The sequence below is a fragment of the Lampetra fluviatilis genome, chromosome 40 (genome assembly GCF_964198595.1).
Source record: "Lampetra fluviatilis chromosome 40, kcLamFluv1.1, whole genome shotgun sequence".
In the NCBI taxonomy this organism is placed as follows: domain Eukaryota; kingdom Metazoa; phylum Chordata; class Hyperoartia; order Petromyzontiformes; family Petromyzontidae; genus Lampetra; species Lampetra fluviatilis.
In genome coordinates this window covers 6,670,303-6,693,069 of record NC_136314.1, presented here as the reverse complement: position 1 = coordinate 6,693,069, position 22,767 = coordinate 6,670,303, and the positions used below count along the sequence as shown (strand labels likewise).

Genomic DNA, 22,767 nt, shown 5'->3' with positions numbered 1-22,767 from the left:
CCAATTTGGGAAATTCGGAAGATGCGAAGTGGAGTCTGAATTCAGGGCAAATGGAATGTGGATCGCCGCTCCTTTCCGCTGTGTCTGTGCGTGCGTGCGAGAGTACACTGCACTACGAAGCCGGCTACCCGAGTTCGATTCCCGCTAACGGCCAACACCCAGTGACGATTATCTGAACCGGCCCTAGGCCTCCCCTAGGTCGGCTCAGTCTCAAATTAGTACCTGGTGCGGTGCGTAAAAAAACATCGCCACTGGGGAAACAAAGGCGGCCGGGCGTGTTGCCGGTCACCCACCCACTCGTGTGCCGTGCCGGCTTTCATAGGTGCTACTCGCTAACAGCACTTTTCCCAACAGTCTGGTCAAGTTCGAGATTTGAAGCTTTCGTGACTGCAATGATTCATATTCTTAGGTTTTTTTTCGGTAAAGTCACGTAGGCAAAAAAGTTAAAATTAATGAAAGTAAAATAAAAATAAAATCACGACAATCTTAATTTTAGAACTTTCGTGACTGCAGGAATTATTATTTGGTTCTTTCGGTTAAGTCACGTCTAAAGATAAAATAATAAATTAAATTAAATAATATTTAATTTAATTTATTATACGTCTAAAGATAAAATAATAAATACAATTAAATAATATTTAATTTAATTTATTATTTTATCTTTAGACGTGACTTAACCGAAAGAACCAAATAATAAAATCACGACGTTTCGGAGGCAACACAAGCTTCCGTCTTCAGGTGGAACGGTCACAGCAGTCGTGCTGTGACGGTTCCACCTGAATATAGTCTGGTCAAGGCTCACCGGGGGATCTTTGTTTTTGTCTCGTAGAAGCTCTGGAGAAAGTCACGATGAAGCTTTCACTCATCCTCCTTCTCAATTCGGTGGCACGAGTGGTGAGCGGTGGGCCCAAGCCTCTGCTGAGCGGTAAGCGCGTTCGGAGGAATGCATCTCGCCTCGATCCCTCCACTCGCTCCTAATCCAAACCCCGGTCACTCCCAAGATCGCAGTGTCACCAAGATCATCCACACACTCTCCTACCTCTCCCATCTCATCTCACTCTACTCCCCTCCACGCACTCTCCTGCCCCTCCCCTCTCAACTCACTCCACTCCCCTCCACGCACTCTCCTACCTATCCCCTCTCATCTCACTCTACTCCCCTCCACGCACTCCCCTACCTCTCACTCCTTGCCCCTGTTTAGGTTCAAGAAATTCCTCTCTACTCCCCGCCTCTCCCTCTCTCTCTCAGTGTGTTGAGATGTCGTTGTATTTAGATGCTGAATATGAATCCACATTGTATCGTGTCCGTACCCATCATCTGGACATCTGCGACCGTGACGCCTGCTGCTGTATATTTGGAGTTTGCGTGTCTCTCATCATCATCACGGTGGCTAGGAGATGTTAACTACCTCGCCTGGTACGCAGGAGACGTGGGTTCGATCCCGACCCTGACGATGCCTGCTGTATATTTGGAGTTTTTGTGTCTCTCTCATCATCATAACGGTGGCTAGGAGATATTAACTACCTCGCCTGGTCTACAGGAGGTCATGCGTTCGATCCCGACCCTGACGCTTGCTGTATATTTGGAGTTTGCGTCTCTCTCTCATCATCATCACGGTGGCTAGGAGATGTTAACTACCTCGCCTGGTCTACAGGAGGTCGTGGGTTCGATCCCGACCCTGACGCTTGGTGTATATTTGGAGTTTGCGTGTCTCTCTACCCGTGGTCGCGTGGATTTTTCTCTGGGTCTTCCGGTTACTCTCTCCACATTTAGAATCAACGTCACGCGTTCAGAGTTATTCGGCTGCTATAAATCTCCACGTGATGATGATGATGATGACGAGCCACTTAGTTGGGCTTTCATCTGTGATCGCCAGGTCGCTTCTGACACAAAGAGCTACTACACAGCTCAGTGGGGCCTCACCTGGTGGGAAAAAAAATTAACCCGTAAAAACAAAGTTTTTCACTATAAATCCTTCATATGCGTGGCATCGGTTTTATTTTATTATTCATTTCTGTTTTTCTTGAGTAAGAGTTTAATTTTTTTCACATTGGTATTTTAAATTAAATATAAGGAAAGTCGTATATAAGGACATTGGTCTTTGAAACGGGCGGCTAGAGTCCTCTCGTCCTCTGGCTTGAGATGGCTGCCACCTATGGGTCAGATGATTGCCTGCCACCATTAAGCAATTGGTAATTAAATATAATTATTTTTTTCCTAAAAAGTGTAAAATTTTGGAAAAAAATTTCACGAAAATTAATTGTCACGCACAACGAGTCTGTGTGCAAAATGTCAGCTCGATTGGATCACGGGAAGTGGGTTAAAAAACGACCGAAAGATTTGCACGGTCGTAAGCGCGCAAGCAAGTGAACTTAATATAAAGGATTTAAAAAGTTGAAGCCACGAAATTTCGGGGATCAACTGACGACGGTTATCGGGTGTTGGGATGCTGCGTTTACACTCTCACGGCGACCCTCCCTCGCTCTCTCTCTCCCCCTCGCTCTCTCTCTTTTACGATCAGAGGAAACAAGATGATGCTCGGTGTAGTCGGCACTTTGCTTCGTTCATCATTTCGTTTTTTTCCAATGCTTTGCTTCATGTAACCCCCCCACCCCTTTTTAAATGAAAGATTTCATGCTCTGCTTTCTTTACCCCTTCCCTCTCTCTCTACCCCTCTCTCTACCCCCTCTCTCTACCCCCTCTCTCTACCCCCCCTCTCTCTCTACCCCCCCTATCTCTCTACCCCCTCTCTCTCTACCCCCTCTCTCTACCCCCTCTCTCTACCCCCTCTCTCTACCCCCTCTCTCTACCCCCCCTCTCTCTCTACCCCCCCCTCTCTCTCTACCCCCTCTCTCTCTACCCCCTCTCTCTACCCCCTCTCTCTACCCCCTCTCTCTACCCCCCCTCTCTCTCTACCCCCCCCTCTCTCTCTACCCCCTCTCTCTCTACCCCCTCTCTCTACCCCCTCTCTCTACCCCCCCCCTTTCTCTACCCCCTCTCTCTACCCCCTCTCTCTACCCCCTCTCTCTACCCCCCCCCCTCTTTCTCTACCCCCTCTCTCTCTACCCTCTCTCTCTCTCTACCCCCCCTTTTTCTCTACCCCCCCTCTCTCTCTACCCCCTCTCTCTCTACCCCCTCTCTCTCTACCCTCTCTCTCTACCCCCTCTCTCTCTACCCCCTCTCTCTACCCCCCCCCCTCTTTCTCTACCCCCTCTCTCTCTACCCTCTCTCTCTCTCTCTATCCCCCCCTTTTTCTCTACCCCCTCTCTCTCTACCCCCTCTCTCTCTACCCCCCTCTCTCTACCCCCCTCTCTCTCTACCCCCTCTCTCTCTACCCTCTCTCTTTACCCCCCCCCCCCTCTTTCTCTATCCCCTCTCTCTCTACCCTCTCTCTCTCTACCCCCCCCTTTTTCTCTACCCCTCTCTCTCTACCCCCTCTCTCTCTACCCCCCCTCTCTCTACCCCCTCTCTCTCTACCCCCTCTCTCTACCCCCCCCCCCTCTCTCTCTACCCCCTCTCTCTCTACCCTCTCTCTCTACCCCCTCTCTCTACCCTCTCTCTCTCTATCCCCTCTCTCGACCCCCTCTCTCCCTACTCCATGTCTATGTTCCCCCTATGTTTTATATGTAATATTTGTAATATTTTTTAAAATATATTTTACGACAAGTGCAGCATCTGCACGCAGCCCTTCTCGCAGTCCAACGGCCTTCGACTGGTAGCTCACATCTGCATGCAGAGCTCCCCGTCTTCTGCACCGATGTGCGCGGCGCATTTAGGGCCACAGCGAGTTGATTTAAAGTGTTGGTTATTTTTCGATTTAAAGCTTTCGTGACTGCAGGGATTCATCTTCTTGGTTCTTTCAGTAAAGTCACAACGCAAGCAGCCGTCCTCAGGTGAAGACCAGGTCTTCACCTGAGGACGGCTGCTTGCGTTGTGGCCGAAACGTCGTGAGAATTATTTCATTATGTTTTATTTTATTATGTTTGTTATTTGTTTGCTGGTGAATTTGTGTACTTCGTATCGGAATCGCCTCCAGTGCTGTTGCTGCTGGCGGCAATACAAGTTGTTTAAAAGTCAAGAAAGTCTCTCTCACTCTCCATCCCCCCTCTCTCGTGTCTCTCGGCTCATTCCTCAGGAAGCCTCCAGCCAAAGTCCCTCGAGGAAACGGAGAGCTTCATCCCAGACTCTGAGGAGTACGACGGCACGCTCGGTACGTCGATCCACTGCTGGATGAGCTTCTCGCCAAACACCACGTGCCATCGGGAGTTGACTGTGGCCATCGGGAGTTAATGTCGCTTGTTTTATAAATATATTTTCTTTTACGACCATAGTGTTGATAATTGGTTCTTTACCCTTCTATCTGGCAACAAAACTGATACTTTTTTTACAAGGAGTCATGTTTGCATAGACCACAATACCTGCAGTCATAATGCAAACAAAAACACAACTCTGATAATGTATGCACTGTCCTTGAAGTTGATTGGTCCACACCCGAGACAGCTTTCCTTAGAGCCTAGTCTCACATGGTGTTGGATCAGATGACGCCAAAAGTGGTATTGACGATCGCGTTGAGTCTGTTGTTGTGGTTGTTGTGGTTGTTGTTGTTCATGAAGCCAGTGTAGGGGCTTCTAAGGGGAGCCAATTTTGTTTCGGACAACGGGAAGTGACTCGACTCATATCAGGTCAACGTGAAGAGTGCAAACAGGGAGCCCTTTCATTCAAATAACCACACGTTTAGCTTCGCTCCTTCTCAGCCGTAGAGCGAGCGGCTCGCAATCAGAAGGTCACGAGTTCAATCCCTGGCTGGGGAGAACGGAGGGGGGGGGGGTGCGGGGGGCAGGCGTGACTCAGCCCATCATCTCTCCGGGGGTTGACAAAATACCTACCAATCTGCGGGGAGGCGGGATCAGCAGCGGCGGTTGTCCAGTACAGAATCTAACCCTCAATCCCGCCATACCAACGTGGAATTTCCACCACTAGCTCAGAGCAGGAACGAAGCACCGCCTAGACGCTCGATCGAGCAGACATCACGTGACAACGGATCCCGACGCGGGCTGACGACAGTTGCCGTCTCGTGAGCCTGTCCACCCTGATGAAGAACGCTAATTGTCCACCCCGATGAAGAACGCTAATTGTCCACCCGCATTTCATTGCAGATGCGTCCGATGCGAGTGAAGATTTTCATCTGGATTCTGGTAGTATCCATCCTCGTATGCAATCTTTGACATATCCACCTTTCCAAATGTCTTGCACCCCACCCCCTCCCCCACCTCTTGCTTAGATCTCAGGCGCTAAGCAGGGTAGTGCTTAGACGTCTGGAACTCACTTCCTTCCGACATTAGGACGCCGCTGGGGCTATGCACTTTGAAATCGCAATTGTAAACTCATTTCTTTAGAAATGTTTTTTGCGTGTCGTGTGTTGTCCTTCCCCCGCGCCTCCAATTAGCACGCTTGGCTACGTACGGTGCGAAAGAAGTTAAACATACATGCAGCAGTGAGTGAGTGAAGCAGCACAGTACATTGTTGTACTGTGCTCTAATCCAAACATGTATGCGCCCCGCCTCCACCAACCCTCACGTCCCAACATTTGGTCAATAATCATCCCTGCTTCATCTTCACGGCATTGGGAGGCATCCCATCCAGCAGTGGATTGGCAGAAAGGGCAGTACGTGTATTTGTGTGCGTCCTCTAGCCAATCGCTCAGCGGTCAATACGATCTTACGAGAATGTTACAACGGCCATTTCAGAAATATTTATATTTTTGATCAAATCTCTAATTGATGACATTAATCTTGATTTGAAGCTTTCGTGACTGCAGGAATCTATGCACTTTGGTTCTTTCGGGAAAGTCACGTAGGTAGAAAATAAAATAAATCACGACGTTTCGGGCGCAACACAAGCGTCCGTCATCAGGTGGGAAAGCATGGTCTGCTGCAGACTATTTTAAAAGGTTTGAAATGGGTGTAGCCCAAGGGTCATAAAGAAGTGGCCGGGGCTAGTGATGTTAACGTGATAAATGAGCATGTTACTGTAAGATAGGAGGAGAGCGGCCTCCTCGATGGGGGCACCGAAGTGGCTATGTTAATGTGAGGGATTATCACGATGTTAATGTGAGACATTACCTCACTAAAAAAAAGCGTGCACAAAGAGCATTCGACCTTGGTGCATTGTGCAGAAACCACCCACCAGATCCCGAAGCGCGGCTTGGCGACACTCTTGGCGTAAGCCACCATGAAAATACATTTCAGCAGATGTGACCGACTCACCGGACGCAGCGATGACGGCGGTTTTGTCCATATTAGGAATCATCAGGGGAGTTTGGTCACTGATGCTCACTCGAACGGATTTTCAATAAACAAAGCCACGCGTCCCCATATCCGCAGTCGGACAAAATAAGGGGGTTGGCACAGTGGCGACGAGATGTTAACTCCCTCGCCTGGTATGCAGGAGGTCGTTGGTTCGATTTCGATCCTGACGCCTGCTGCTGTATATTTGGAGTTTGCGTCTCTCTATCTCATCATCATCATCATCACGGTGGCTAAGAGATGTGACATCCTTCGCCTGGTATGCAGGAGGTCGTGGGTTCGATCCCGACCCTGACGCCTGCTGCTGTATATTTGGAGTTTGCGTCTCTTTATCTCATCATCATCACGGTGGCTAGGAGATGTTAAATCCTTCATCGGTATGCAGGAGGTCGTGGGTTCGATCCCGACCCTGACGCCTGCTGCTGTATATTTGGAGTTTGCGTGTTTCTATCTCATCATCATCATCACGGTGGCTAGGAGATGTTAACTCCCTCGCCTGGTGTGCAGGAGGTTCGTGGGTTCGATCCCGACCCTGACGCAAGCTGCTGTATATTTGGAGTTTGCGTCTCTCTATCTCATCATCATCACGGTGGCTAGATGTCAAATCCTTCGCCTGCTATGCAGGAGGTCGTGGGTTCGATCCCGACCCTGACGCCTGCTGCTGTTTATTTGGAGTTTGCGTCTCTCTATCTCATCGTTATCATCATCACGGTGGCTAGGAGATGTTAAATCCTTTGCCTGGTACACAGGAGGTCGTGGGTTCGATCCTGACGCTGACGCCTGCTGCTGTATATTTGGAGTTTGCGTCTCTCTATCTCATCATCATCACGGTGGCTAGGAGATGTTGAACCCTTCGCCTGGTACACAGGAGGTCGTGGGTTCGATCCTGACGCTGACGCCTGCTGCTGTATATTTTGGAGTTTGCATGCCTCCCCGGTGGTCGTGTGGATTTTTCTCCGAGTCTTCCGTTTTGTTCCCCTCCACATTTAGTATCAACACGCAATTCAGAGTAATTCCGCTGCCATACATTCCCACGTGATGTTGATAAGCCACTTCGTTAAAGCTCATAATTTGTGATGACCTGGTTCGCATCTCAAGAAGGGCTCTGTAGCTCAGCGGAGGCTCGACCTGGTGAAATAAAAACAAGAAGTGAAGTAGAAAATCGGAGTGAAATGAAAGCGCTTGGAGAAGACGTCAACCCGAGCGGGTCCCCTGGCACCGGGAGAGGCGTCGTCGTGTCCGTGTTGTTGTCGGTGCGAAGCGGAACTCTGTCCACGTGGGGGGAGGCAGAAGGCGCAGCAGGGGGGTCACGGCGCACAGTGCCAGCGGCGGTGGTTGTGGTGGTGGTGGCTGTGGTGGTGGTGGTGGTTGTGGTGGTTATGGTTGTGGTGGTTGTGGTGGCTGTGGTGTTGGCTGTGGTGGTGGTATTTGTGGTGGTGGTGGCTGTGGTGGTTGTGGTGTTTGTGGTGGTGGTGGCTGTGGTGGTTGTGGTGGTGGTGGCTGTTGTGGTGGTTGTGGTGGTGTTGGCTGTGGTGGTGGTGGCTGTTGTGGTGGTTGTGGTGGTGTTGGTTGTGGTGGTGGTGTTGGCTGTGGTGGTGGCTGTGGTGGTGGTTGTGGTGGCTATGGTGGTTGTGGTGGTGGTGGCTGTGGTGGTGGTGGCTGTTGTGGTGGTTGTGGTGGTGGTGGTGGCTGTGGTGGTTGTGGTGGTGGTGGCTGTGGTGGTGGTTGTGGTGGTTGTGGTGGTGTTGGCTGTGGTGGTGTTGGCTGTGGTGGTGGCTATGGTGGTTGTGGTGGTGGTGGCTGTGGTGGCTGTTGTGGTGGTTGTGGTGGCTGTGGTGGTGGTGGCTGTTGTGGTGGTTGTGGTGGTGGTGGCTGTGGTGGTGGTGGCTGTGGTGGTGGTTGTGGTGGTGGCTGTGGTGGCTGTGGTGGTGGTGGCTGTTATGGTGGTTGTGGTGGTGGTGGTGGCTGTGGTGGTGGTGGCAGTGGTGGTGGTGGCTGTGGTGATGGTTGTGGTGGGGGCTGTGGTGGTGGTGGTGGTGGCTGTGGTGGTGGCTGTGGTGGTAGCTGTAGTGGTGGTAGCGGTAGCGGTGGCGGCGCGCTGTCTGGACAGCGGCGATAAACAACTCCGAGTTTCGTGGCTCTGCGCCAAGAGACGCGCCGCTGTGCCCAGCGAGCCGGCGCGTGCCCGCTAGGAGCGTGGGGGAGCAGCGCGCGCGTGCACGAGACGGGCACTCGAGGCGAGGTGCGGTCCCACCGCGTTGCAAAGCAGAGAGAGAGAGAGACAGAGAGAGGTTTTTTTCGTCGGATAATTTATTTTTTGTAAATTATAAGCGTTGGAATTTTTTGTTATAATTTGTGTTTTTTTAATTTTGTTAAATCATATTTTATTTGAAGTTTTCGTGACTGCAGGAATTACTCTTTGGTTAATTTTTGATTTAAAGCTTTCGTGACTGCAGGGATTCATCTTCTTGGTTCTTTCGGTAAAGTCACGTAGAAGGGAAATAATAAAATAATAAAAATAAAACATAATAAAATAATTATCACGACGTTTCGGCTAATACAATAATACAAATAAAACATAATAAAATAATTATCACGACGTTTCGGCTACAACGCTTGTGTTGTGGCTGAAACGTCGTGATAATTATTTTATTATGTTTTATTTTTATTATTTTATTATTTCCCTTCTACGTGACTTTACCGAAAGAACCAAGAATATACTCTTTGGTTCTTTCGGTAAAGTCACGTAGAAATTAATTAATGAACTAATAGAGTACGACGTTTAATCGAAACGTTTAATCGAAACGTCGTACTTTATATTTAATACATTTTCTTTCTACGTGACTTTACCGAAAGAACCAAAAAGTAAATCATGATTATTATAAATTGATAGATTTTTCTAATTTATTTCTTAAAGTTTTTATTATTTTTATTATTACTTCTTAATTTAGTTAAAACTTTTTTTTATCTAAAACTATTTTAACGTAAAATACTTTTTATTTCTCCAGATGTAAGGTTCCACTCAGCTGTGTGGCTCTTTTTTTTTATCAGAAGCGACCCTGGCCATCACAAATGATAGCTGATCAACGAAACGGCTTAGGGGCCGTCCATAAATGACGTCACGCACCTAGGGGGGCGGGGGGTCAGACATTTGTGACGATGTGTGACGAGGGGGGGGGGGGGTTCGAGAAATGTGACGTCACATCAAAATGCGCAACTTTAAATAAACATAGACAACACGTTCTACTTAATTAAATAGACTTCTTAATAAATGTTTTCTCCTACAACATCAGAGTGCAGCGCCACATTAAATACGCACTACAATGACAATAGTTGAAAGTGATTTGAAACATGTTTTATGGTTTGGAGGGGGGGGGGCAGAGCTTTGTGACGTCATATTTGAGGGAGGGGGGGTCTGACTTTTTGTGACGCCGTGTGACGAGGGGGGGGGGGGGTCAAAAATTGTCCAAAATCGGGTGACGTCATTTATGAACGGCCCCTTATCATCATCATCACGTGGACATTTACAGCAGTCGAATACTCTTAAACGAATGCTGATTCTAAACGTGCAGAGCAAAACCGAAGGAACCGGAGACATACCCACGCGACCACGGATAGAGAATCATGCAAACTCCAAATACACAGCAGGCGTCAGGGACGAGATGGAACCTACGACCTCCTGTGTACCAGGCGAGGTAGTTAACATCTCCTAGCCACCGTGATGATGAGAGAGAGAGACGCAAACTCCAAATATACAGCAGCAGGCGTCAGGGTCGGGATCGAACCCACGATCTCCTGTATACCAGGTGAGGTAGTTAACATCTTCTAGCCACCGTGATGATGATGAGAGAGAGACACGCAAACTCCAAATATACAGCAGCAGGCGTCAGGGTCGGGATCGAACCCACGATCCCCTGTATACCAGGCGAGGTAGTTAACATCTCACCACCGTGGCGCCCGTATGTCGGGCTTGGGCAGGACATTTACACCAGCCGAATACTCTTAAACGAATGCTGATTCTAAACGTGCAGAGTAAAACCGAAGGAACCGGAGACATACCCACGCGACCACGGATAGAGAATCATGAAACTCCAAATACACAGCAGGCGTCAGGGACGAGATGGAACCTACGACCTCCTGTGTACCAGGCGAGGTAGTTAACATCTCCTAGCCACCGTGATGATGAGAGAGAGAGACGCAAACTCCAAATATACAGCAGCAGGCGTCAGGGTCGGGATCGAACCCACGATCCCCTGTATACCAGGCGAGGTAGTTAACATCTCACCACCGTGGCGCCCGTATGTCGGGCTTGGGCAGGACGCGTTTGCTCGAAGGGACGATGATCACAGATGGTCAAGACTAACAACAGAGTGGAAGCCGAGGGATGGAATAGAAACCTACCGGACATCCGAGCGAGGAAATTTGTTTGCGTGTGCAGGTGAGAGGTGGCCTTCATGCAGCAGTGGATTAACCACGTCTGATGATAATGACGATGACGATGTCACCGTATTAATTGGCACGCCGCAGACAGTTGATCGGCGGGTTATGAGCGGTGGGGTTAAGTGTGGCTTCTGCCGACCCTTCCAGGACACGTGTCCAGCATGGAAGAGTAGGCCAAATACCCTCGGCAGCAGTGTTCACTCATTGTCAGAGGGCAGCCACTTTCGCCGAAAGCAGCTGCGAAAAAGCAGCTGCGCTGGGTGGGTGTCACGCGTGGTGCAGGATGTCGGGAGAGGCACTGGCACCCAGAACGGCGTTGGAGGCCAGATCTATGGGTCTCTGTGTGAGCCTATGGGTTTCTCTGTGAGTCTATGGGTCTCTCTGTGAGTCTATGTATCTGTGTGAGTTTCTGTGAGTTTATCGGTCTCCCTGTGAGTATATGGGTGAGTGTGTGAGTCTCCGTGTGAGTGTGTGAGTCTCCGTGTGTGCGGGTCTCTGTGCGAGTGTGTGGGTCTCTGTGTGAGTGTGTGGGTCTCTGTGTGAGTGTGTGGGTCTCTATGTGAGTGAGTCTCTGTGTGAGTGTGTGAGTCTCTGTGTGAGTGTGTGGGTCTCTATGTGAGTGAGTCTCTGTGTGAGTGTGTGGGTCTCTGTGTGAGTGTGTGGGTCTCTATGTGAGTGAGTCTCTGTGTGAGTGTGTGAGTCTCTGTGTGAGTGTGTGGGTCTCTATGTGAGTGAGTCTCTGTGTGAGTGTGTGGGTCTCTGTGTGAGTGTGTGGGTCTCTGCGTGAGTGTGTGGGTCTCCGTGTGAGTGTGTGTGTCTCCGTGTGAGTGAGTCTCTGTGTGAGTGTGTGGGTCTCCGTGTGAGTGAGTCTCTGTGTGAGTGTGTGGGTCTCTGTGTGAGTGTGTGGGTCTCTGTGTGAGTGTGTGGGTCTCTATGTGAGTGAGTCTCTGTGTGAGTGTGTGAGTCTCTGTATGATTGAGTGGGTCTCTGTGTGAGTGTGTGGGTCTCTGTGCGAGTGTGTGGGTCTCTGTGCGAGTGGGTCTCTGCGTGTCCACTGTGCAAACAGCTGCTGCTGCGGGATCTGGCGCCGGGTCTAACGCGTTGCTAGCGAGGCGGTGACGGTGGCATCCACAGCTCTTGGCTGTAACATCAAAACATCACGTGCACTCCTCGCAGTGGCTTCTGGCTGGCCATCAAACAACGGCGGCGGTCACCGCATTGCCGCTCGCTTTTGGATGCGCTTTTCTGCTGCTGTCCGGATCGCCCTTCATTTCGATATTATACTTTTAAATCATCAACCATGATTGACAATTCATAATCAACGTTTTTGGGTTTAGATCGCGTTATTATTTATAAATGTGTCGTAACCCTCCACCACCCGACACAGCCAATCAGTAAAAAAGTGTCACGTTGACAAAAGACAAATTAGTTCACTGCTTTAGCCCACCGGTGTGTTGAAGCGTGAAACCACAACATTTACAATTTGAGTACGACGTTTCGCTGGTGATTGCATCCAGCATCATCGGGTAATTCGCCAGAATGGTGAGGGCTCTGCTCTGTCTCCCGTTCTTATATAGAGCAACAGAAGGGTGACGTGTGTAGCATGATTGACAAACTTGTTTAAAACTATACATACATGTTGGGCACCATCAACTGGTGAAACCACGTGCGCTGCCGGATCCACGGACCTCTTGACACCTGTGGCTGCCCCCCCCCCCCCGACCCTACCCGGCCCTGCTGCTCGTTGCAGGCGAAGACGCGGATTACTTCGATGGAGGCTTCCCCCAGGACTGCGCCGAGATTTTCAAGCAGGGAATCACCGACGATGGCATCTACACCATCCAGCCCGCAGCGTCTCGGGAGCCATTCGAGGTTACGTTTCCCTCCCATCGCAGACAGACAGTCGCACAGAGAGGGAGAGAGCGAGAGAGTGAGCGAGAGAGAGAGCGAGAGAGAGAGCGAGAGAGTGAGCGAGAGAGAGTGAGCGAGAGAGTGAGCGAGAGAGTGAGCGAAAGAGTGAGCGAGAGAGTGAGCGAAAGAGTGAGCGAGAGAGTGAGCGAGAGAGTGAGCGAGAGAGAGTGAGCGAGAGAGTGAGCGAGAGAGAGTGAGCGAGAGAGTGAGCGAGAGAGAGTGAGCGAGAGAGTGAGCGAGAGAGAGTGAGCGAGAGAGTGAGCGAGAGAGAGTGAGCGAGAGAGAGTGAGCGAGAGAGTGAGCGAGAGAGAGTGAGCGAGAGAGAGAGCGAGAGAGAGTGAGCGAGAGAGTGAGCGAGAGAGTGAGCGAGAGAGAGAGCGAGAGAGTGAGCGAGAGAGGGAGCGAGAGGTGGGGGTTTACATAAAGCAAAGTTATTATTTTTAAAAAATACGAAATGATGAACGAGGCAAAGTGCCGAATACACCGAGCATCTTCTTGTTTCCACTGATCGTAAAAAAAAAGAGAGGGAGACAGACGGACGGTGTTGCTAAGAGCCAGAACACAAAGCAGTAGGATTCAAAGCCATCGATGAGAAAATGTTGTCAGCAGGAGAATGCACCAGGGCAGGCTGGAAGAGCAACTTGGTTCCACAGAGCGTAGAGGTGCTGCTCACAAACGGAAAAGGCACGACTCCCATCATGCATTGCGTGCACGTCTTAGACAAGGCCGAGAGCAGCTCGCGATCGAAAAATGTTGTCGGGTCGTATCCTGGTTAGGGGGGGGGGGGGTGGGGGTTGATTTGGCCCATCACTTCTTCCCCCGCACCTCCGATTAGCAAGGTTGGCTACGTACGATGGGAAAGATGTTCAATATGCATTCAAACATCCCTCCGGGATCAATCGAATGAGTACAGCAGTGCTATTGTGGGGGGAGTCAAATGGTTTGTCTCCTGTGGAGATATTCGACCCCGTCATAGGAATGTGGAATTCCCACCATTAGCTTTGCAGGGCTATACCTAGGAGATGAGCACCAATGCCTCACTGCTTATTTGAGCAGCAGGAGATCACCTTTGACGTATGATCAAATCTTGTTTTAAAAGTGGGGCGCCACGGTGGCTAGGAGATGTTAACTACCTCGCCTGGTATGCAGGAGGTCGTGGGTTCGATCCCGATCCTGGTGCCTGCTGCTGCTGTATATTTGGAGTTTGCGGTGTTTCTCTCCCCGTGGTCGCGTGGATTTTTCTCCGGGTCCTCCGGCTTTTCCCCTCCACATTTAGAATCAACACCACGCGTTCAGAGTATTTGGCTGCTCTACATTTCCACGTGACGATCATTCGTGATGGCCAGGGTCGCTTCTGGAAAATAGTTACGTAGCTCAGTGGGGCCCTTACCTGGTAAAATAAAATAAAAAAAAATTGCTTTTCCAGTTTAGTTTTTAAACGCACCCTGTGATGAAATATTTCGTAGAACGTCTGAAATGCCACGCACAATCGCGAGTTTCAGCAGCTTCGCGACCGACCGTGGCGAGCTGCGATGCCAAGTTTCCAAAAATAACACAGAGAGGACCCAAAGATAAACTTTTCTAAACTTGAACCTTGAAACGCCGCATGGGCCGGACCCTCTGATCTGGCCCCGGCGACTCCGTCAGATGTTTGCTCGAAAGTCAAGACGTGAAATTCCAACCGTCCGTGCCGTCTGCTGACTTTTAGATTGCATCACGGTGTCCGATGGAAGCCCACGGATGAATCGGAATGGGGAGTCTTTGTTTGGACTGGAGGAGGAATCCGATGAGCTTTGAAGCTCTTTTTTCACAGGTGTCCAACGAGGGGGCGTGGGTCAGCGAGTTATATCAAACAATAAAAAACCGACAGCAGTGGAAAACAGAGAAGTCACTAAGCTTCGATGTAAAGCTTTCGTGACTGCAGGGATTCAGAGCAGAGGTGCCAGCCTTCACGAGTGTATACGTGGCCAGCACCACGCCTGACCGCCTTTGTCTCCCCAGCGGCGATGTTTACACACCGCACCAGGTACTCAGTTGATGCTGAATCGACCTAAAGGAGGCCTCGGACCATTTCAAATATTTGTCACTGGTGTTGGCTGTGAGCGGGAATCGAACTCGGGTTGCGGGTTTCGTAGCGCAGCGTGCTAACCGCGACACCACCGCTCTCCCATACACACAACAAACATAAAGACAAAGATCCCCCATATAGTCTTAACAGACTGTAGGGGCAAGTGCTGTTAGCGAGCACCTATGAAGACCGAAACGGTACACGAGGGGGTGGGTGGCCAGCACCACGCCCGACCGCCTTTGTCTCCCCAGTGGCGATGTTTATACACACCGCACCCAGGTACTCATTTGAGGCTGAGTCGACCTAGGGGAGGCACGGGACCAGTTCAGATAATCGTCACTGGTGTTGGCCGTGAGCGGGAATCGAACCCGTGTCGCCGGGTTCATAGCGCAACGCGCTAACTGCTACACCACCGCTCCCCCATACACACGTGCACACGCGCACACACACGCACGCACACACACACACGTGCGCACACACGCGTGCGCGCACACGCAGGCCTTCTGCGACATGGGGACAGACGGCGGTGGCTGGACGGTGTTCCAGCGACGGCAGAGCGGCGCCGTCGACTTCAACCGCACGTGGGGCGAGTACAAGCGCGGCTTCGGCGTGCCGAGCGGGGAGCACTGGCTGGGGAACGACCGCTTGCACGAGCTCACCTGGGGCCCTGCCGGCGCTCACCTGGCGAGGCACGGCGCGGCGGTAAGAGCGGTCGCGCTTTTAAAAATGTACAGTCATACCTCGGTATACGACCGCGTTGGAATACGTCGAATTTGGTATACGTCGTGTTTTGACGAGAAAAAAATGTCTTGGTATACGACGTCTTGCTTGGGATACGACGCGTTGGCTAGAACTTGTATGGGTCGGGATGAGTCACTGCATACAGTACCCGTGTACACAATACTGCTACGGCTCTAACAAGCCGTTGTAACAGTATTGTGTGGAATGACCAGACAATGTCACACTTCAGGAATATTCTTAGAAGAAGGCAAAAACAAACTTCAATGGACAGGTTTTTAGTAAAACTCAAACCTGGTGAGCCTCAACCAGGTCCAAGTCAAGAAAAAAGACGGAAAAGAGAAAAACCCCCCAGAATTTCAGCTTCCTGAAGTTTTAATGGAAGGGGACTCTCCTTCCAAAAAATAACATTTCCTCCTCCTCCCCTTCCTCACCACCATCCTCGTAGGCTAGCAACTCCTCTCAGCAACGTAAAGTGATGCTAAATAAATTTTTTATTTCAATTTATTTTAATTTATTTATGCATTTTAGTAATAAGTTGTGTCTAAATTATTTTATACTACCCAATGAATGTATAATATGCCATATAAAATATAATTTCTTATACTCCGGAACAGATTCTTTCCTTTCCCTTTATTTATGGGAAATATTCGTTTGGAATACGTCATTTTCGGTATAAGTCCTATCTTCTGGAACGAATTAACGACGTTTAGCGAGGTATCACTGTATATATAGACACCGGCAGTCCCCGACTTACGAACGGTTCATAAGTCGGAACTCGATATTTAATTGTACCGTGGAGTGCACACGTATGGTAAGTGTTTATAAAATGTGTTATGGTTCAATAAAAAAAGTGAAGCGTTAAACTCGTAAATCAGAAATATTGCAGATTTGTTTGTAACACTGCAATAAATGCTGTATAGTAAATATAACAATAAAAAAGTAACAATGAAAATAAAAAAATCTGCTTTGTTTTCACTTATCTTGATCGCTTGTTGGAAGGGGTGTAATGAGTCCCAGCCAGATGCTCGCGGAGGATCACTCCGTCAAACAAAATAGCTCCGCGGTTCGGTTCGTAAGCACGACCAAACCTGATGGCGGTTTATCTTGGTTCTTTCGGTAAAGTCACGTAGAAGGAAAGTAATAAAATAATGAAAATAAAACATAATAAAATAATTCTCACGACGTTTCGGCCACAACGCAAGCAGCCGAAACGTCGTCAGAATTATTTTATTATGTTTTATTATAATAAAATAATAAAAATAAAACATAATAAAATAATTCTCACGACGTTTCGGCCACAACGCAAGCAGCCGAAACGTCGTCAGAATTATTTTATTATGTTTTATTTTTATTATTTTATTACTTCCCTTCTACGTGACTTTACCGAAAGAACCAAGATGAATCCCTGCAGTCACGAAAGCTTTAAATCGAAATTTAAACTGATGGAGGTTCTTTCGTAAGTGCGGATATTCGTAAGTCGGACCTTCGTATCTCCGGGACTGCGTGTATATACCAACCGGCAGCCCACACACGTGTGCGTCTGTCCGTCCATCTGCCCGCCCGCTTGCTCGCCCGCCCGCCCATCCACTTTCACGTGCATCGGTGGATTACACAAGGACACATCGCGTCATCGCGTTCAACCGCTTCATTGCGCTCTTGAGCAGACGCCCGGTGGATCTTTGAGTTTCATCGGGCTCCGATCTCCGATGAAACTAAACTTTGGAGCTTGGAACGCCCGAATGCACAGCAGAGAGCCACCATAGCAGAGCATTCGGTGATATATCCTGCTTGCACAGGCGATGCAAACTCAACACGTTCGTCAAAAACACTGTGGCTTTGAGAAAAAAAAGCAGACAAAACGTACAATTTCACAGCAAACAGCTATCGAGGCCTGGGAGATAATAGTTGGAGACTGCACGATACACGGTGGGGCACCCATACATTTTTTTTTATTCGGGTCCCATCATGCACAGTGCAGACTCCCACTTGTCCCTTTGACGGGTGAGTCATCACCATGGTCACAGTCATCACCATGGTCACAGTCATCACCATGGTCACAGTCATCACCATGGTCACAGTCATCACCATGGTCACAGTCATCACCATGGTCACTGTCATCACCATGGTCACAGTCATCATCATGGTCACTGTCATCACCATGGTCACAGTCATCACCATGGGCACAGTCATCACCATGGTCACAGTCATCACCATGGTCACAGTCATCACCATGGTCACAGTCATCACCATGGCCACTGTCATCACCATGGTCACAGTCATCACCATGGTCACAGTCATCACCATGGTCACAGTCATCACCATGGCCACTGTCATCACCATGGTCACAGTCATCACCATGGTCACAGTCATCACCATGGTCGCAGTCATCACCATGGTCACAGTCATCACCATGGTCACAGTCATCACCATGGTGACAGTCATCACCATGGTCACAGTCATCACCATGGTCACAGTCATCACCATGGCCACTGTCATCACCATGGTCACATTCATCACCATGGTCACAGTCATCACCATGGTCACAGTCATCACCATGGCCACTGTCATCACCATGGTCACAGTCATCACCATGGTCACAGTCATCACCATGGTCACAGTCATCACCATGGTCACAGTCATCACCATGGGCACAGTCATCACCATGGTCACAGTCATCACCATGGTCACAGTCATCACCATGGCCACTGTCATCACCATGGTCACAGTCATCACCATGGTCACAGTCATCACCATGGTCACAGTCATCACCATGGCCACTGTCATCACCATGGTCACAGTCATCACCATGGTCACAGTCATCACCATGGTCACAGTCATCACCATGGTCACAGTCATCACCATAATCACAGTCATCACCATGGTCACAGTCATCACCATGGTCACAGTCATCACCATGGTCACAGTCATCACCATGGTCACAGTCATCACCATGGTGACAGTCATCACCATGGTCACAATCATCACCATGGTCACAGTCATCACCATGGTCACAGTCATCACCATGGCCACTGTCATCACCATGGTCACAGTCATCACCATGGTCACAGTCATCACCATGGTCACAGTCATCACCATGGTCACAGTCATCACCATAATCACAGTCATCACCATGGTCACAGTCATCACCATGGTCACAGTCATCACCATGGTCACAGTCATCACCATGGTCACAGTCATCACCATGGTCACAGTCATCACCATGGTCACAGTCATCACCATGGTCACAGTCATCACCATGGTCACAGTCATCACCATAATCACAGTCATCACCATGGTCACAGTCATCACCATGGTCACAGTCATCACCATGGTCACAGTCATCACCATGGTCACAGTCATCACCATGGTGACAGTCATCACCATGGTCACAGTCATCACCATGGTCACAGTCATCACCATGGTCACAGTCATCACCATGGCCACTGTCATCACCATGGTCACAGTCATCACCTGGTCACAGTCATCACCATGGTCACAGTCATCACCATGGTCACAGTCATCACCATAATCACAGTCATCACCATGGTCACAGTCATCACCATGGTCACAGTCATCACCATGGTCACAGTCATCACCATGGTGACAGTCATCACCATGGTCACAGTCATCACCATGGTCACAGTCATCACCATGGTCACAGTCATCACCATGGCCACTGTCATCACCATGGTCACAGTCATCACCATGGTCACAGTCATCACCATGGTCACAGTCATCACCATGGTCACAGTCATCACCATGGCCACTGTCATCACCATGGTCACAGTCATCACCATGGTCACAGTCATCACCATGGTCACAGTCATCACCATGGTCACAGTCATCACCATAATCACAGTCATCACCATGGTCACAGTCATCACCATGGTCACAGTCATCACCATGGTCACAGTCATCACCATGGTCACAGTCATCACCATGGTGACAGTCATCACCATGGTCACAGTCATCACCATGGTCACAGTCATCACCATGGTCACAGTCATCACCATGGCCACTGTCATCACCATGGTCACAGTCATCACCATGGTCACAGTCATCACCATGGTCACAGTCATCACCATGGTCACAGTCATCACCATAATCAGTCATCACCATGGTCACAGTCATCACCATGGTCACAGTCATCACCATGGTCACAGTCATCACCATGGTGACAGTCATCACCATGGTCACAGTCATCACCATGGTCACAGTCATCACCATGGTCACAGTCATCACCATGGCCACTGTCATCACCATGGTCACAGTCATCACCATGGTCACAGTCATCACCATGGTCACAGTCATCACCATGGTCACAGTCATCACCATGGCCACTGTCATCACCATGGTCACAGTCATCACCATGGTCACAGTCATCACCATGGTCACAGTCATCACCATGGTCACAGTCATCACCATGGCCACTGTCATCACCATGGTCACAGTCATCACCATGGTCAGTCATCACCATGGTCACAGTCATCACCATGGTCACAGTCATCACCATGGCCACTGTCATCACCATGGTCACTGTCATCACCATGGTCACAGTCATCACCATGGTCACAGTCATCACCATGGTCACAGTCATCACCATGGCCACTGTCATCACCATGGTCACAGTCATCACCATGGTCACAGTCATCACCATGGTCACAGTCATCACCATGGTCACAGTCATCACCATGGTCACAGTCATCACCATGGTCACAGTCATCACCATGGTCACAGTCATCACCATGGCCACTGTCATCACCATGGTCACAGTCATCACCATGGTCACAGTCATCACCATGGTCACAGTCATCACCATGGTCACAGTCATCACCATGGCCACTGTCATCACCATGGTCACAGTCATCACCATGGTCACAGTCATCACCATGGTCACAGTCATCACCATGGTCACAGTCATCACCATGGCCACTGTCATCACCATGGTCACAGTCATCACCATGGTCACAGTCATCACCATGGTCACAGTCATCACCATGGTCACAGTCATCACCATGGTCACAGTCATCACCATGGTCACAGTCATCATCATGGTCACAGTCATCACAATGGGCAGTCATCATCATGGTCACAGTCATCACCATGGTCACAGTCATCACCATGGTCACAGTCATCACCATGGTCACAGTCATCACAATGGTCGCAGTCATCATCATGGTCGCAGTCATCACCATGGTCGCAGTCATCACCATGGTCACAGTCATCACCATGGTCACAGTCATCACCATGGTCACTGTCATCACCATGGTCACAGTCATCACCATGGTCACAGTCATCACCATGGTCACAGTCATCACCATGGTCACAGTCATCACAATGGGCACAGTCATCATCATGGTCACAGTCATCACAATGGGCAGTCATCATCATGGTCACAGTCATCACCATGGTCACAGTCATCACCATGGCCACTGTCATCACCATGGTCACAGTCATCACCATGGTCACAGTCATCACCATGGTCACAGTCATCACCATGGTCACAGTCATCACCATGGTCACAGTCATCACCATGGTCACAGTCATCACCATGGCCACTGTCATCACCATGGTCACAGTCATCACCATGGTCACAGTCATCACCATGGTCACAGTCATCACCATGGTCACAGTCATCACCATGGCCACTGTCATCACCATGGTCACAGTCATCACCATGGTCACAGTCATCACCATGGTCACAGTCATCACCATGGTCACAGTCATCACCATGGCCACTGTCATCACCATGGTCACAGTCATCACCATGGTCACAGTCATCACCATGGTCACAGTCATCACCATGGTCACAGTCATCACCATGGTCACAGTCATCACCATGGTCACAGTCATCATCATGGTCACAGTCATCACAATGGGCAGTCATCATCATGGTCACAGTCATCACCATGGTCACAGTCATCACCATGGTCACAGTCATCACCATGGTCACAGTCATCACAATGGTCGCAGTCATCATCATGGTCGCAGTCATCACCATGGTCGCAGTCATCACCATGGTCACAGTCATCACCATGGTCACAGTCATCACCATGGTCACTGTCATCACCATGGTCACAGTCATCACCATGGTCACAGTCATCACCATGGTCACAGTCATCACCATGGTCACAGTCATCACCATGGTCACAGTCATCACAATGGGCACAGTCATCATCATGGTCACAGTCATCACAATGGGCAGTCATCATCATGGTCACAGTCATCACCATGGTCACAGTCATCACCATGGTCACAGTCATCACCATGGTCAGTCATCACAATGGTCACAGTCATCATCATGGTCACAGTCATCATCATGGTCACAGTCATCACCATGGTCACAGTCATCACAATGGTCACAGTCATCATCATGGTCACAGTCATCATCATGGTCACAGTCATCACCATGGTCACAGTCATCACCATGGTCACAGTCATCACCATGGTCACAGTCATCACAATGGTCACAGTCATCATCATGGTCGCAGTCATCACCATGGTCGCAGTCATCACCATGGTCACAGTCATCACCATGGTCACAGTCATCACCATGGTCACAGTCATCACCATGGCCACTGTCATCACCATGGTCACAGTCATCACCATGGTCACAGTCATCATCATGGTCACAGTCATCATTGTGTTGTTCCATGGCCCTGTACCGTTCCTGTTACGCTGCAAAGTGCACCGAAGCCGACTCTATCGAGGGCGATGTCGGCACGTCAGATAACGACTGACCGTGACTGATTGACCATCGCCGTTCTTTGTGCCCCCACCCCGACCCGCCAGCGCCGTGCGAGACGCCTCGATGGCGCCGGCGGTGACGGTGGCGGCGGTGGCGATGGCACCGGCGATGGTACCGGCGCCGGCGGAGCGAGCCTGCGCGTCGAGCTCGAGGACTGGCACGGCGTGCGCCGCCACGCTCTCTACGCTCGCTTCCGCGTGGCGCCCGAGCGCGAGCGCTACCGCCTGACGGCGCGCGCCTACCGGGGCGACGCCGGCAACGCCCTCACCTACCGGCGCGGCTACAGCCACGACGGGCGGCCCTTCTCGACGCCGGACCGCGACCATGACGCGTACGCGGCGGGCAGCTGCGCCGCCTACTACGCCGCCGGCTGGTGGTTCGACGCCTGCTTCGCCGCCAACCTCAACGGCCGCTACTACCGGGGTGGCCGGTACCGCGGAGCCATCACCGACGGCATCTTCTGGGGCACGTGGTACCTGCTGAGCGACTACCGCTCGGGGCGCAAGTACACCTTCAAGTTCGTGGAGATGAAGACGAGGCCGGCGGATTTCTGA

General features: G+C 50.2%; 1 protein-coding gene across 1 annotated transcript; it reads left to right on the top strand.

Annotated features, from left to right (window-relative positions):
• The first annotated feature begins 849 nt into the window (after window positions 1–849).
• LOC144946256 (fibroleukin-like) lies at window positions 850–22,767 on the top strand. The gene is made up of 5 exons (XM_078875150.1): window positions 850–925; window positions 4,136–4,210; window positions 12,469–12,647; window positions 15,223–15,549; window positions 22,258–22,767. The coding sequence occupies exons 1-5, from the start codon at window positions 850–852 to the stop codon at window positions 22,765–22,767; spliced, it is 1,167 nt and encodes a 388-aa protein (XP_078731276.1).

Coding starts and splice junctions, on each gene's coding strand:
- LOC144946256 (XM_078875150.1), top strand. CDS start 850: ATGAAGCTTTCACTCATCCTCCTTCTCAATTCGGTGGCACGAGTGGTG. Junction 12,648..15,222: donor CCTCCCATCGCAGACAGACA/GTCGCACAGAGA, acceptor GCGCACACGCAG/GCCTTCTGCGACATGGGGAC. Junction 15,550..22,257: donor TGTCTTGGTATACGACGTCT/TGCTTGGGATAC, acceptor CCGACCCGCCAG/CGCCGTGCGAGACGCCTCGA.